Raw genomic sequence first — 17,587 nt, 5'->3', positions numbered from 1 at the left:
TGTCCTACTTTTCAGACCTAAAAAAATGTCCGGGGGGAATTTAAAAATCGTCCGGGATTTTGGTCAATTGCCTCAAAACACATTACATAGCTTACAGTGCATTGTGATTACATTGCCACTCCGTTCCACTACTCCATTCCAGGTTTCTTTGTATGGCAAAGAAATCGGCAGCACATGTACACACATGTGCTACCGATTTCTTGTGCTCCCGCTGGTTCTACCCTCCCCCGTTGGCGCATGTGTGCCGATTCTACCCCGCCAACAAAAAAAAGAAGTGTCCTCCTTTTCAGAAAACCAAAACTGGTGACCCTACACATATTCATAACGGCTGCTTCTCCTACAGTTTACAGCTGTCCCACCTATGGCAGTCTACTCATCATAAGCCTTCTATAACAGTACAGCGGCTTTTTTAACCCGCCAACATCTTTATCTTATCCCTTTTCCTTTTTTTGTTTTGCGCCCCGGACAGCTTTTTTGCTCTGCCGCTCCATCTTGTTGCTACTAAATAAACATGATATTTTCGACTAACGTTAGTCCCAGGCATCGCTAAATCATTACACATAAAGTTAACCTCAAAACCTGGACTTACGGATGAATTATATGGCCGAGATAACGAATATAAGTTTGCTAAAAAACTGTGGGACTTACCGTGACCAAACGTAGCTGCAGCAACCGCCGTATTGTTGACAGTTTGGCGTTTCTTTCAAACACGACGTCACTCGTCAGTGTCCAATGCGCATGTGCGTTCAACGAGAGCTGCCGAATGATGCCGAGTTTTTTGCTGGTTATGCAGATGCGTTTTGCTCACTCATAACTCCCAAGTTCGGGTTACTTGCTGCTGATGAGTTTGATTACTTGCCTCAGTAGAAAGTTGTCTTTGCTAAGTTTAAGTTAGTATAGTCAACAGAGTAAGCTGGAATGAGTTCAGGTCACTTTTCTTTTTGAGTACACTTTACTTTTACATTTTACAGTGTAGCATGAAAATTTTAAAGAAAGAAATCTAAACATTGTGAGTAATTGGATAAGATTCAAAGTAAAATACTTATATTAATATTGGTTTGCTTGTAATAATACTTACACTTACACTTGCATTAGTGGGAACTCTTACAAGTAAAACAAGTAACTGTAACTTTGATGTCAAATAATAAGAACCATGGATTATTCTTGGTTTCTTTACAGAAAACATTTGTAATAACTCACATTAAGATTATAATAAGAGTAACTGATAAATTATGGTTATGATAACATTATAAATGAATGATAAATCAGAGGAAGGTTGGGGTGTGGGTGCGACTTTAGCAAATGTCAGGATGTGGTCAGGATGTGAGAGTGGGTTAAGATGCGCAGCTGCCTGCTGCTGCTCGGAAAGTTTCCAACAGTCACAAGTGTCACAAGTACATTATCTTGCAATCAGGTCATTGTGACTCAAGTTACAAATGTCACAGGAACGTTATTGCGCAATCTTCAACAGGTTCGAGGTGATACGATGTTCTTCGTCCCCGGAGCTGAGACTCGACACAAGTGCAGCAAGAAGACCAGCAGAGGACCACACCCTGGAACCAAGGAAAGTGCCTCACAAGGAGGACGACGGAGCTCCTCACGCCGGACTAATAGGACGGGATCCATCAACCCACCGCCTTGGTTCTTCATTGGATTTCAACACTCTGCGCTCAACCCAATGATCTCAAAATCCCTTTCCTTACGATTGGATGTAACGGACAGTTCACTTTGCTTCAACACCAAGAGGATTCATTTTTCAAGGAGAAAGATTCTGACCAAGGACTTCTGTTGCCGAGATCTAATTCCATCAATGGGTATGAGTTGTGCCGCACCCCAAAGCCTTATTTGATAGATAGATGAGAGTGTAGGGAGGTTGTTAGGTAAAGGTTAAATTGATCAAAATTTTATTGATTTTCTTTGTATGGTGTAATCTCAAGTAAATTCGTATGCCTGTCATTTTCCCTGCTAAAGCTTGCTTAATAAATACATATATTTTAAAATTCTGATTAGGTTGTGGACATTGAAATTAATTGAGTCATTTGAATCACAGTTCTTCTATTTATAGTAAAACCAGTATACATGATTCCAGTAATGTGGTGGCTTCGGACTTTCCTTTGGTGAGTGTAAATAATGACCCTGGGACTTAAATCTTAGTCACTAAAAATTATCTAGCCGTTACCAAGTGCTCGTTATGACAGGAAGGGAACTACCGTAAACAGAAGTGCTTATTGAAGCTAAGCAGCTGTGAGGGCTACTCAGTTGATTGTTTCTTAACTGAAAAGGGTCATAACTTCTGGATAGGAGGTAGTTAGAGCTAGACGAGTCTCTTTCGCCACCAGTTTAAACAGATTATCTCTTATAGATCTTGTTCAGGGTAAGACCCAGGTCTTAGAGATTTTCCGGACCTGTTAGACAGAGAACTGGTCAGTAGTCAGCCGAGGAGTTGTGAGGAGAGGGCGAGGCTGGCTATTGCATAATAACAAACAGTCTGTTTTGATTGGCATCGTTGTTTTGTTTTTTTAATGTATTTATACCTTGCAATGTTTGGGATTCCTTTGTATGTACCTCACGGGCTGCTGTAGTTAATGAGGGCGGGCCTTATAAAGCTGGTCCAATCATTGTGTCAATGAAGGACTTGAATGGTCAAAGTGTTTGACATGAAGGAATCAACACTTGGTGTTCTCCAGTGAAAGCAGCGAGGTACGTTTTGTTTTGTTGTTTGTATTATAAGTTTATGTTTGTATTCTAATATTTGTATATGTTTTAGTTTTCACGGTGACTGTGATGACTGTGGTGATTGTAGTAATTGAAAACTGTGGTCATCACATTGGATTTGAATCACCTACATAAAGGAAAATAAGAGCAATTCACCCGCCAAGACTGGCTGATGAATTCAAGTACTGGGGAGCTGCTACTGCTTCCACTTTATCATTTAGCATCGTTTGTGAAAAAAAAAAAAAAAAAAGAAACAAAAAGGGTGCGCCGCTTTAGTGGTTTAGGTTTGTGTGGCTTTTGTGCGACGTGCACATGATGCGCGTTTGAGAGGTGTGTTATTGCAGGTCAGGTGCAGTGATAGTTTTGTACCTTCCGATCTGTCAGACATTTTTATTTCAACATCAACAGGTGACCCGTCAGCTTTTAAGTTCGTGAAACCACTAAAAAAAGCTAATAAACTGGCGACCCGCCAGAACCATGCACACAGTAAAGCTGACAGAAAAATCAAACTGACCAATAAGATTTAGGCTTTGGCATCAACTTTGACCCCCACAGACTCACACTGATGTGCTACATATAAGATGTTTTGGCACAAAATAACTTTTTCTTCTCTGCACAATTTTGTCAATAGTAAAGAGGGTTGGATAATAAAAAAATACAATAACTTTTCTTTTTTTATTTAAAGGAAAATCTCACAGTGCGTCCAGCTGCTGCTGCAACACTCCAGACTCTCAGCCACTTGTGGGCAATTTAGAATCAGACAGAAAATCAAAGGGAATCAAACTTACAACTCTGAACTAAGAACTTCTGATCACATAATAACAATTAACCATATCTGCCATGGTAAATTATTACTGATAACTATTGGGAGTAGTCCATAACATTAATATGATCAGGCAGCATGTAATCATATATACATACATGTATTATTATTATTACAAAGGCTGAGCCAACAATATTTGTCTATCGAACAAGTAGCCCTTTGTATTACTCTGTACCCGTGAAGAAGCTCCCAGTCTCAAAAAGGTTGGTGACCCCTGGACTAGACCATGTAACATGCTTTTTGAACGACATCCTGATCACAGCAGGCTCCAGAGAGGCACATCTGAGAAAGCTAGATGAACTGTTGGGTTGCAAGGAAAGATATGGGGTAAGGTTGAAACAGTCCATGTGTAAATTTACAGAAGGCAGAGTGGAGTATTTAGGACACATTGTGGAAAATGAAGGCCTCCATCTTGCTGACCAAAAGAAGGAAATAATCATAAATGCTCCCAGTCCCAAAAATGAAACTGAACTGCGTTCATATATTGGACCGTTGAACTATTATGGAAGGTTTATGAAAAATCTGTCTATGCTGTTACAACCCACGTAGACTTTACTGAAGAAAAAGAGTCCATGGAAGACGACATCTGAATGTGAAGAGGCCTTTGAAAAATCAAAAGGACTGCTGATACAAAGCAAGGCTGTAGTACAATACGATGCAACAAAACCATTGAGGTCAGCATGTGATGTCTTTCTATGGCATGGGAGCAGTTACATCCCATCCATCCATCCACTCATTTTTGAACACACTTGTCCCTAGTGGGGTCGGGAGGGGTGCTGGTGCCCATCTCCAGCTGGAGTGGTCATATGCCACATAATGGAAAATAGGAACCCATAACTTTTGCATCTTGTACAACTGAATTCAAGCAGTGCGCGAGCAGTGTTTTAAACTGAAAAGGAACAGCATAAAACAGACTCTGGTGCCAATGTATCACCCAGTGTCAAATGGTGCACCGGAACAATTGGTGCAGACAGTGAAGACAGCATTTAGGAAGCAAGTTCTAGCGGATAGGACTCAGTAATTAGCCATGTGAGTGCAAGACAAGCAAGCTGGCTAATGTCCTGCTGATGTACAGAAGCACACCACAAACAGTGAATGGAGTTGCACCATCAGAGTTGTTTTTGAAGAGTCAGTTGAGAAGTAGGCTTATCCTGCTCAAAACAAGTTGAGAGAGCTGTTGAAGAAAACACAAAAGACACCATGACAAAGACGGCTGCAAAATTATGGCACCTGCTACCAAGAGAATGGGTGTATGTCAGAAATTTCCTTGGGGGAAAGGAGAGATGATTAAAGGCAACCATTGAAACGCTTGAATCTACGACATCAATGATGGTGTGAGAGAGCACACCACATACATTGATCATTTGCTGTGCTCATAAGAAACTGAAATGTTACCCCATAGCAAGTGAGGATTTGACACGGATAGAAGACAGACGACCGTTTACATATCGTGCAGCCATTGCACCTAAGACACAGGAGTCAAACTCCAGTCATCTAGGGCCAGTATCCTGCAGTTTTTAGATGTGCCACAGGTACAAAACACTGGAATGAAATAGCTTAATTATCTCCTTCTTGTGTAGATCAGTTCTCCAGAGCCTTGCTAATGACCTAATTATTCTATTCAGGTGTGGTGCAGCAGAGGCACATCTAAAAGTTGCAGGACACTGACCCTTGAGGACTGGAGTTTGACACCCCTGATCTAAGACAACCATTGAATCTACACTGGAGTCTACACATGGTCCAGAAGTGCTGCCTGAGAACACCACCTCTGTTTCCACAAAAGAGCAGAGAATCACCACTGAGTTCTGTGCCATGTTAACAGTCGTGGAGTGGAGATCTAACCCAGTGTCATTTGGTTACACCTGCCGAGCACAAGAAACATGCTTGTTTTAAAATCTAGCATAGGACCAAAATCTATTAAAGGAAGAATAATTTCTTGGATTTGTTTTGCAAGTGTTAGAGTAACTCTAACAGTTAACTTTGTTCGTTCAATCTCCAACCTTGTTTGTTCTGCTTTGAGATGGGCTTTTCTGAATTTTGCATGCTCAAACTGCAACAACAGTAGCTCTTTATGTTGCTCATACGTCAAACTGGGTGGTAAAGTAATAGGCAGTGCACTAGATTCACTAATTGCTCACTTCACCATGCCTCTTCCATACAGATTTGCAACCAAAATAGCCTTCACATTCTCCTTAGAACGGCAGTCATCAATTTCCACACCATAGTGCTTACCCATTTCAAACAATGGCTCTTTCATGCAGTCATCCAAAAACTCTTCTGAGGGAGAATCAAAAACATTCAGAAAGAGAAGTCATACCTGCTCCTGACAATACACCACAACAATAAACAGTTAGGATAAAGCGCTGATTCGCGTGCACAAAGGCAGACCAAAGTACCCCACTAACTTATCTGCTTAAGTTAACAACCCACCTCTTGGCGGTGGGTTGTTGTGCACATTAAACCAGCGGCAAGTAAGGAAATCTATACAGATCACCCCACTAAAATCCCACAGAAGTGCTGCAGAGATAACTGTACAAGCACAGTTAACATTAAACACTACAAAAATAACAAAAAAAGATTTCTTTTCTTCCGTTATTTTTTTTTCACCAACTCTTACAACTCTAACTTTGACTTTACACACTTACACGTTTGTCTGCTTTTCCCACCTGAACTTCCATATTACAGCCAATCAGAAGATTTCCATCTCTAAATATCGTAGTATGTTTATTTTCTACAACTTGTGCTGTAAGTGCTTTTGTTGACATAAATGGATCAATCTTCTTTTTTTCTTCTTCTTCATCATCAAATCATTCATAAGTAAACTTTTAGAATCTTCTGATTTTTCCTCAATATCTTCAGTTTCAGTTCCTTCTGTACATTCCTCACTTGTCTTTTTTCCTCTTTCTTTCAGTAGGTCTCTGCTTCACCCTTCCCCACCTTTGCCCAGTCTCCCTTCATTTTGACCACCCATCTCTTCCTCTTCACTACAGTCCACTCTATTCCAATCACGTCTTTCTAAATCCATAAATGCCATATTTTAACTTTAATTGCATAGATCATGAAAAGTTCAGTTTCAAACTGAACTGAACTGAACTTCTCACAACCACAATCATACGTGGCTTCCAGAAATGTCGTCAGCTCCGTTTCTAAAACCACCTTGGTGATAGTTTTCATTCAATGTAAGCGCCATCACACAAGTTTGTAGCATCACATCACATGACTATGAAACACATGACAAACAGAGTTACTGGATAGGCTGGCTGTTGGAATCTGAGATCCATGTCCGTGACCTGAAGAAACCTTTCCTTTTTTTTCTTTTTTACACTGAATGTTTAGATCCTGAATTTCATATGGCAATATTGAGCCAGTTGAATCTGAGAAGACGGAAAATATTGCATTTGATTCTCTTGATTTTTACATAAGATCTTTTGATTTGTGGGTGATGTCCAACTTTTGAGATCCACATTTGACTTAACCTTGAATTGCAGCCAGAGCTTTTCAACCTTCTTATTAAATTCAACAGAAAGGTCGGGGTGCCCAAGTCGAGTCCTTTAGTTCTAATATCCTGCAACTTTAGATGCACCCTTGCTCCAATCCACTTTCAACTGTGCTGTTACTGTGTTATATTAATAAATTGATTAAACCATTACAAGAAATGGCATATTTTTAGCAGTTTACATTTAGAGCAAATAAATAGGCTATCACGTACCCCAGGCAGGATCTTCAGGTTGTGTAGAGAATTCTGTGCTTCCAAGGCTGATTTACGAGTATAATACGTTACAAAACAACAACCTGCCAAAAAATAAAAGTGTTAAAACAAGTCCCAGAATCAGTTTCGAAGTGTAATGTTGACTGATGAGTAAAATGTGAATGTTTTTTTTGTATTATTATATTATGACAAATCATTAAACACAATTTTCAACACATGAATATTGGCTTAATAAAACATATTTTAGGACTTACTTAAATATATTTTCAAAAGGCACTTTTTGTCTATCAAGCAAAACTTAAGAGCCCTTAAATAAAAATGGATGTACTTGTACTTCTTAAGGAAGCTAAGATCCTTTAAGGTTTGCAGCAAGATGCTGCAGATCTTCTATAAACTAGTTGTTGAGAGTGTCATCTTTTCTGCTGTCATATGTTGAGGAAGCAGAATCAGACCTAGGGACCTAAAAACAACAACTGATAAAGAAGGCTGGGGACTGTTGAGGAACCTTCTTGAGATGATGAGTCAAAGAAGGATTTTACATAAAACCAAGAAAATGATGAACAACCCTGACCATCCTCTTTATGAAACTGTCTTGGAAAAACAGAATGTCTGGAGTTAGAGGCTTCTTCAATTTTGCTGTAACACAACCATCCCTGTCTACAATAACTCTGACGAATTTGAATTTGTATGAATTAAAACAACATTTCCAGATGGGACCAATAAAAGATTTTTGAATATGAATTTTCTTGAGGCAGCTGCTCTTATTTATCTCATTTGTCATAATTGATATGCAGAAGATTTAGCTTTATGGTTATTGCTCTCAATATTTCTTTGTGAAAGGCAGTAATGATAATTCTAAGAATTTGGATTTCTGGGTTTTAAAATGTTTCACTTGAATTGACAGTCAACCAACCAGAAGAAAATTCTATTAAAAGATTCAATGTGCTCTGCAATATACACAAAACATTGGTTTTATGTGTGTGTGCACATGCATGCATGTATATGTTTGCATGGTGACCTTTGCTCTGTGGTGGGTTTTGGCTCCGGTCTCGTAAGATATTAATCTCGTAGACTGATCCAAAGGGTTCAAATAGTTCACGAAGCTGCTCTTCAGACCACAACCGTGGAATTTGTCCCACAAACATCTTAATAGCATCAATATCTGGTTGATCTGGATGATCCAGAGATCCATTCATCTTCTTCCTGCTTTAGGCACAAATACAATTAGACAAAAAAAGGATATGAAAGCTTGCAATTATACCTGGAAAGTGTGTGGTCAGTATATAATTTATCTAGTAGTTTTTTCATTGCAACTCAAATTAACATATCAATCAATCAATCAAGTGTTATTAGTATAGCACATTTCAGCAGCAAGGCATTTCAAAGTGCTTTACATCAAATCAAACACAAAAACACAATGCAACATAGAATCAACAATAAAAACACAACATTAAGTCAGATTCCGTCAATAAATTTGTAATTGACTATGTTTCAAATACAACTCTAAACAAGTGGGTTTTTAGTTGAGATTTAAAGGAAGTCAGTGTTTCAGCTGTTTTAATATTTTCTGGAAGTTTGTTCCAGATTTTTGGTGCATAGATGCTGAATGCTGCTTCTCCTCATTTTGTTCTGGTTCTGGGGATGCAGATCACCAGTATCAACAGCAGCAGATCTTTAATGTATTGTGGTGCTAAACCATTCAGTGATTTATAAACTAACAACAGTATTTTAAAGTCTATTCTTTGAGCTACATGGAGCCAGTGGAGAGACTTTAAAACTGGTGTTATGTGCTCTATCTTCCTGGTTTTAGTGAGAACCCGAGCAGCAGCATTCTGGATCAGCTGCAGCTGTTTGATTGATTTGTTGGACAGACTTGTGAAGACGCCGTTACAATAATCAATACGACTGAAGATAAACGCATGGATGAGTTTCTCTAGATCTGGCTGAGACATTAGTCCTTTAATCCTGGAAATGTTCTTCAGGTGATAGAAGACCGACTTTGTAACTGTCTTTATGTGGCTCTGAAAGTTCAGGTCAGAGTTCATCACTACTCCCAGGTTTCGGCCTGATCGCTGGTTTTTAGTTGTAATAACTGAAGCTGTGCACTGACTCTAGATCTATAGCTCTAGATCTATAACTCTAGATCGTTCTTCTTTAGGTCATAAAATAATAACTTCAGTTTTGTTTTTGTTCAGCTGGAGGAAGTTTTGGCACATCCACACATTTATCTGTTCTAAGCATCTGTTCAGTGATTGGATGGGTTCTGAGTCTCCTGGTGACATTGTAATGTAGAGCTGTGTGTCATCTGCATAGTTATGGTAGCTAATATTATTTCCTGTTATAACCTGAGCTAGTGGGAGCATATATATATTGAATAAGAGGGTCCTAGGATTGAACCTTGGGGTACCCCACATGTGACCTTTGACCTCTTTGATGAGAAGTTTCCAATTGAAACAAAGAAATCCCTGTTCTTTATGTAAGATTCAAACCAGTTAAGCACTGGACCGGAGAGTCCGACCCAACTCTCCAGTCCATTCAGTAATATGTCATGATCAACACTGAGGTCCAACAGAACCAGCTCTGTGGTTCTCCTACGGTCTGTATTTATATGGATGTCATTGAACACTTTGACTAGGCCAGTCTCTGACTCCTTCCAGTCTGGTTTCCATGGTTACCACAGCACAAAGCAGTTGGTTATCGTTAGGAAGCTATTTAACTGTTTACACACAACTTTTTCAATAACTTAATGTTTATTTTATCCAGGAGCCTTTATTGTATACCATTTGAAAGGGAATTCATGATAAAAAATGATAGATTTTAATTCATAATTTAATACCCTTTTGCTGTGAAGTTAATTAATGACTTTCTATTGGCATAAGGCTGAATGTTGCCAAGCCCTTATGTTACAATTCTCTTGCAACTGCATGACTAAGCTTGAACTAGAATACGAATAATTTCACAATAAACCCAGAACATTTTTTAAGTTGGGTAATGTAGATGGAAACATTCTTTAAATTATGTTTGTGCTCAAACTTCTCAGAGGAAGTTACGGTGTTCTGTGAATAAATAGATCTGTCACTATAACTCAATAACCCTAACCCCAATAACAAAGAGGATTACGGCCATTGAAAAAGAAATGTGACTCTGATCTCAGAATTCTAAGCTATTTATCTTAGAATACTGGCCTTTTTTCTCAAAATTATGACTTAGAAGCAGATGGTTCCTGAGAGGAACCAACTTCAGTTACCAAGACGCAAGTTGTCCCTTTCCAAGTTGTTATTAAGTATTATTAATTTCGTGCTGTTCTCCACAGCAAAGGGATAAATGTACAACTCAAAACCACTTCTTTCTCGCTCTCTGTATCTGCACAGCTACATGCAGACTCATTGCCATAGCAACTGACAGCAACAGTACAACTCCCCCAGACACCCCAAAGAAACTCTCATATATCCATCCATTTTCTTTACACCCTTCTTCCCAAACGGGGTCAGGAGGGTTGCTGGTGCCTATCTCCAGCTGTGTCCCGGGCGAGAGGCGGGGTTCACCCTGGACAGGTCGCCAGTCTGTCGCAGAACTCTCATATATTTCCCACACAAAGAGCAGAACATTCAGTCTGTTGCAGTAGTATAGTTTTTGGCTTAATGTTTATTTTATGATTATTAATAAGTGATTGCTGTGGTAAGAGGAGTAAACCACTTAAGTCTGTGAGGCAGGCGGGAGAACTGCCTGCCTCACCTCAAATCTGTTCTCTGCCGTTTATGATCGCTCCTCAACACACGAATCATGTTACACACACGGTTGGTTACAAAAAAACAATGTACAGCTAAATTATGGAAAATCAGTTCATATATTAAATGTTTAACCATTTTATTGGCGACATACAGACAGGAGGAGCATGCTCTCATAGAATGGCAGCCAGTGCAGTTGGCGAGAGGTTGTGCAATCAAAGGTGAGGCTCAACATGCTGCTGTCAGAGAACTCAGAATAACACACAATAACTCAGATCACGGGTCTGGGCTGGAGAAGAGACTGTCCGGCTTGGAGGCAGAAAGTGCACTGCGGCCGCGAGAGATGCTGTGTCCGCAGCAGCAACTGGAGTTGTAGTGGCCGTAGGGGACTAGGCAGGAGCTGGATTGGTGGAAACTATGGTCTGTTTCTTTTGAATGAACTCGTCGCAATGTTCAAAAATTATCTCCAACATAAACGAGTCCCTTTTAAACAGATCAAAAAGATGACAAAACTCCTCTTCAGAATTTAAAGTTTCCGGAATGAAGAAAACTGGAGGCTGCTATCGGCGTAGTTATTGTTGTAGTGTTAGTCTTGTTCTTCATCAGATCGTAGTCCGACTCCATTTCAAGTTCCTCCAGCAGCAGTGGAGAAAGCAGGATCTCTACCTCCTTGTAGAGATCCCTTTGCGCTAACTCCATCTGCTGCTGGAGCCACTCCTCACGATACATCTGGGCCATGAACGCTGCCGTCTCACCTTGTACTTGGTTGGGTTCTTCTGCCATGAAATGTGGTGTGAGTGGTGAGACAAACGCTGAGACCCAGGAAAGATGAATAATGAAGGTTTTAATGATGAATAATCCCAAGAAAACAGAATGCAACAATGAGCCACAAGTCAGAATCCTTGGCAGCCCTGCTGAGCGGAAGTTAAGGCTCAACACAGGTAGCAACAGATTACGAATGAACTGACGAGATACACGGCAGAACAGACGCCAAATGAGATGAGGAACAAGGAACAACGGTGGGGTTAAATACACAAACAAAAGGTGTTGGTTTTGTAAGAAAAGAACCCCGTACTAAGAGCACTGATTGTGGTAACAAATTACCTGATCCCTGTTTTGAACCATTCATTTTTGATGGCTTGATCTCACTGACGGCTGAGCCCTCTGATTTAAAGCCAGTACGCATCCTGAGAGACACTGGAGGTTCTCAGTCAATTATTCTCGCTAATGCCTTACCTTTCTCACCTGAGAGTGCCTGTGGTTACAACTCTGTTCTGAGGGGAATAGAGATGGGCTACGCTCCAAGACCAGTCCACCGGGTTTATATAAAATCAAAACTTGTCACAGGGTTTCCATCTGCCCAGATTTACCCATAGACGGTGTGGCTATGCTAATGGGCAATGACATAGCAGGAGGTTTAGTACTTCCCAGTCTGGAGGTTTTAGAAAATCCATTAAATCAGCCAACCCCAGACTTTTCAGATCCTGGGCTGTACCCAGCCTGTGTGGTCACCCGTGCACAAGCACGCAAAGGCGGCTGATTCATTATTGAGACAGCTTGCCACTTTGCTGGGTGTTGGACTGTGGTATACTGCATTGTCTTTGTGTGAACTTTTGTAAATCTTTGTTACCTGTGATAGTCCCTGTGAGGAACTTTGTATGTAAGCTTATAGTAGCCTACTAGAGTTTTGTTGTTTGTTAATCTTGGGTTTTGGTCCTGTTTTGTTTGGTTAAGATCTTTAGGTTTCCAACTCTGGTTGTTTTGTGGACATTGTTTTATTTAATGTTTTGTTTTTGGTCATTACACCTAAACTTTTGATTGTAAAGTTTTTTTTTTTCTACCTTATTATTTTGTTAAACCCAAACAATAAATCCTAAACTGAAAAACCTTAACATCTAGGTTTCTTTAATGTTACTTCTCCTTCCCCCTGGCTGAGCTGGGTCGTAACATTAAGTGGGGGCTCGTCCGGGATTCTTGCAGATGGCCTTTCCAGGTTGTGAGTATGGTTTTTGTGTATATATATATGTATGTGACACTTAGTAGTTTACAAAACTGGGTTTTGTAATTTAAGGGGGGGAGTGTTACGGCCCCTGGCCTCTTGAGGCTGTACATGCTCCTTTTTCTTTTGTTAAGCAGGATCAGCTGTGACAACACTTATTCTGATTGGTTGCCTGGAAGCTGCAGGAGACACACACCCTTGGATCAGCAGATCGTGGCCAGCCAATCAGATGCTGATGAGCCTCACCTGTACCTTTTAAAAGGCTCCTGGAACAGTCCTTCGTGGGGGGACAGCTAGTAGGAAGAGGTTCTGTAAAGCTGTTCCCCTACTTTTTGTTTGATGCTGCTTTGTAGAGCACTTGGATCTTTGTTTGCTACTGCTAAAGCAGTTTGATTGTGTGTGCTGCTACTAGCTTGTGCTAGGGAGGTTTGGTGTTCCCTTTGTGTCTTTTGATTTGGATTGTTTGAGTTACCTTTGGACTGATTTGTTTGACCTTTTGTAATTTAATTTGCACTGCTCAGTCTTACATTTGTTAGTCATTTTCTTTTGTTTCAATTGGGTTATGTTGTACTTTGTTTTGGTTCTGTGAAACCCTTTTTTTGTAATAAATCACCTCTTTTATTTAATTATTTTTCTCTGGACATTTTTATGTTACCGCCCCTGGACCCCTAGACCCTGGGGGCGTAACAGAGGGTAATCCAGGAAACAAGACACACCAGGGAACAATCAAAGGGAGGACAGGAAGGCACAGGGACTCAAAGGACACAGAGAACTCAGAATTACACACAAAAACTCAAATCACGACAGAAAAGTCTTGTCATACCCGCTTATTCCTCTGTATTTAATTTATTTTCTGAGTTTATTCTTGCATTTTGTTCTTCATTCATTTCCATTTAGTTTTCTTTGATTAGCATTATCCTCTCTTGGTTTATTATTATGTTGTCTTTAGTTTCTTTCATCATTTATTGACGCTCACCAACAGTAATCTTTACTCATTATGCTATTGTGTTGATTCACCAATCATTGATTTTTCACTGTTCACCATTGGATTCTCTGTTTTTGTGATTCACATGTAGTTTGTCGCTCCGTTCTATGTCCCAGTTCTCCGGTTTCTGAATTTAGCAATGTGCACATCGTTTGTTTTTTGTTTTTTTACCCCAGTCGTGCGGAGCGTTCAGGAAGCGTACAATGGTAAAAAGCAGACTAACGTAAGCTTTTTAAAACAATGGAAAAAATCCCGGTATGCTGATGATTGAAATTCAAAACTGCTTTGGTGCAACCGTTTCATAGCAAATCACTTACAACATGATGTTAACAGTATAAAATGAACGCTGTCTATCGTGCTATCACCCATGGAAGCATTTTTTTTTATTATTATTTAAATGGGTTAATTTTTCAGAGGGATACATAGTGAGGGTATTGTGATTTTAGTAATCACATATTTATAAAAGCGATATTCCATTGTCCTTCCATGGAAGCGGGCAGCATCTAGACAGACAATAAAACACTTTTTAAAGTTGCTGCTTTGACATGATCGCAGGACTGCCAAAACATATGTACAAAAATCCTAAATAAAACATAAAATATTTGAAAATGAGACACCAGACAAGTGAATCACAGCAATGTCATCAGCCGGTGTTCAACTGATGGGGTGACGCTACCATTAGCAGGACCACAAAGCTGCGCCAAGAAGCTACAAACACTGAAGAGTAGGAGAGCTACCATCAATAAATCGTAGCCTAGCATGTTTTAATATTACACAATGCAATTTTAACAAGTTGCTCAAAGTCTAAACTGGTATTTTTTAGCATTTAAGGTGTAAAGTTTACCTTCGAACAAATGCCCCCTAAAGGAATCCCAGTGCCCCCGTTTTGTAAAAATTTCCACCAGCGCCCCCTGCTGTCCTCTGAACGCCCCCCTGGGGGTAGTACCGCTCCGTTGAGAAACACGAACATACATAAACTTTAACAGGGAAGACAGAGCCACACGCTGGGCAGCGTGTTGAGATGTAAACACCTCACATAGTCCTTTGTTCATAAATATAAATCATTCTCACCACTCCCTCAATGTGCAACTCTGAGAGCACGACTACAAGTTATTCCTGTGGTTCACATAGAGCTGCACAACCAGAGCTAACGTGGTGGATTTTAATCTCTTACCTGGATATAGATTTTTCCAAAGAAACTCCACACAAGGGCTTGATGTAAATATCCGTACAGGTCCGCCTGTGTCCATTTTTTTTTTTTTTACTTTTTATTCAGATTTTCCAGTGCAAGTCACATCACATACGTCATATAATATGTTTTATAAACTGCATGTACAACCTCGGATATTGTGTTGCATAAGAGGCTTTGTTTGTCCATAGTCTTAAAAACAAACAAACAAAAAACAAGGGAGAATCTCCTATTTATCAATCGTAATCTTTATGAGCTGTGATTTGAAATGAGTGTGAATTGGGGACCATTTACCTAAGAATGTCACTTTTCGTCTGAAATTTTGCTGTAATTTGTTCCATATGGTACACCTCCATCACTCTATTCTTCCACTGAGAGACTGTTGGGAGCTGAGGTTTCAGCCATGAGACCGTAATCATTTTCTTTGCAAGAGCAAGTATCTTTAATACATAAATCTTACTGTGATCTTGAATTTTATTCTGGAATATCCCTAGTATTTATTAAAAGATGCAAAGGCATTGGCAATTTCTTTTGGACAAAATAAAGTTATTTTAAGTGTGTGATCCATTATTTTGTGTATTGTCCTGTCAGATTGTGTTTTTCAAAGTTAGATGATAACAGTCAACTGGCTCTTTTTCCCATCTCATAGAACCTTTGTTTGGAGAACCTCAGTCCTCCCTCCACTTTGTATGTGAGAATTTCATCAAGCTCTTTTAATTCCGTTAGGACGTCATTTCTCCGTCTACGCTTATGTTCAATTTCTAGTTGTTTTATTTTACTTTCAAGTCTTGTTTGTTTTTCCATGCGTGGTCTAGAAAATATCTGTATCATTTTTCTTCGTAATACTGCTTTGGCTGGAGTTACAGTTTCATTATCATTTAAGTTCAAGTATTGTACTGTCTTTGTTCCTGAATCACTGATGTGTTGGTGAGTAGTGATACATTTAATCTCAGGTATCTAAAGGGGGTGTTCTTTCTTTTTTTTTTCAAACTTTCTTTATTTGGTTTTTAACAAGAATTGCATAGCCATACATTTACAATGTGATACATATAAAACAAACCATACAATTCCCTTGAGTTATAAAAACAAAACAAAAAACACAACAAAACGACCTCCAATCACTCCCAGGCAATAAGAAAAAGTCATAAGAAAAAGGACACACACACAAAAAGTTTTGAAATAAATAAAAATTAAGATGCATTCTGCTACACCTAAAAAAAAAAAGTACAGTTTGTGCCCAGGAAAGTAAATATGGAACCATAAGAAAAGGAAAATCCGAGAAAAAGGACACAGGATGAGCAGACAAATACATACACGAAGAACTAGACTGGGACAGAATGGAAATTAACTTGACCAACCAATCGTAGTAATAGCTGCCAGATTTCTGCAAATTTGTCAGAGGAACCCCGTAGTGACAACCTAATTTTTTCAAGTTTAAGAAAATAAACAATATCCCTTAACCAAAGTATGAAAGAAGGAGGTTGTGGTGATTTCCATTTAAGAAGAATTATTCTCCTTGCAATAATAGTCATAAAGGACAAAGAATTTTCTTGGGAAGAGGACAAAGGAGATGGTCCCGAAAACACCCCAAACAAAACACTCTGGGGGTTCGAATCAATTTTTCTGCCAACCACGTGTGATATAACGACAAATATCTCTGTCCAAAAGCTCTTCAGCTGGGGGCACAACCAAAACATGTGTATAAGGTATGCAGGAGACTGTTGGCACCTATCACAAACTGGGGAAACCGTGCTATAAAATTTAGACAGACGAGCCTTGGTATAATAAACGCGGTGCACAAGCTTGCATTGAATAAGACAGTGCCTAGCACATATAGAAGACTTATGTACCCGTATTAAGATACGTGACCAAAGCTCGTCAGGGATAGCCTCTCCTATAACCTCCTCCCAGAGGGCCTTGATTGAGCCTAAAGACTCAGTGCGGATCAAAGCTATGCGGGTATAAAGTATTGAAATAGATCCTTTCAGCCTAGGAATGGGCAAAAGCAAGGAGTCAAAGTCAGAGTCCTCAGGCAGCCTAGGAAAAGTGGGAAAATTACTATGAACAAAGCTACGCACCTGTAAAAATCGGAAAAAATCTTGAGATGGAAGAGTAAATTTGGCAGAGAGTTGTTGAAAGGTAGCAAAGACACCATCAATAAATAAATCCCTAAAGGTCTGAATGCCAAGGTTTGACCAAGTCACAAAAGTTTTGTCTGTGAGAGAGGGAGAAAAGACATGATTGTTTGCAATAGGAGCATATGGAGAAAGGAGTTGTAGACCAAAATGACGCCGAAATTGAGTCCAAATCTTAAGAGAGGTTTTAACTACGCTATTCTTTGTGTAAGCAACAGTCGAAGATTTAATTGGTGAATACAATAGAGCTGCGAGAGACACAGGTTTTGCTGAATTCGTCTCCATTACAAGCCACTCAGGAGAG

General features: G+C 39.6%; 1 protein-coding gene across 1 annotated transcript in view; it reads right to left on the bottom strand.

Annotated features, from left to right (window-relative positions):
• The window catches only part of celf1 (cugbp, Elav-like family member 1), a 90,098-nt gene that overhangs the window by 57,802 nt on the left and 14,709 nt on the right, over window positions 1-17,587 (bottom strand). Inside the window, exons 2-3 of the mRNA XM_044139373.1 lie at window positions 8,266-8,453; window positions 7,248-7,330 (exon numbers count right to left, since the gene is read on the bottom strand). Coding sequence (XP_043995308.1) covers window positions 7,248-7,330; window positions 8,266-8,453 — 271 coding nt within the window. The remainder of the gene's footprint in view (window positions 1-7,247; window positions 7,331-8,265; window positions 8,454-17,587) is intronic.

This window comes from Gambusia affinis, linkage group LG02 (genome assembly GCF_019740435.1).
Source record: "Gambusia affinis linkage group LG02, SWU_Gaff_1.0, whole genome shotgun sequence".
Lineage (NCBI taxonomy): Eukaryota > Metazoa > Chordata > Actinopteri > Cyprinodontiformes > Poeciliidae > Gambusia > Gambusia affinis.
Note: the sequence above shows the minus strand (reverse complement) of the source record. Positions and strands in the feature narration are given on the sequence as shown.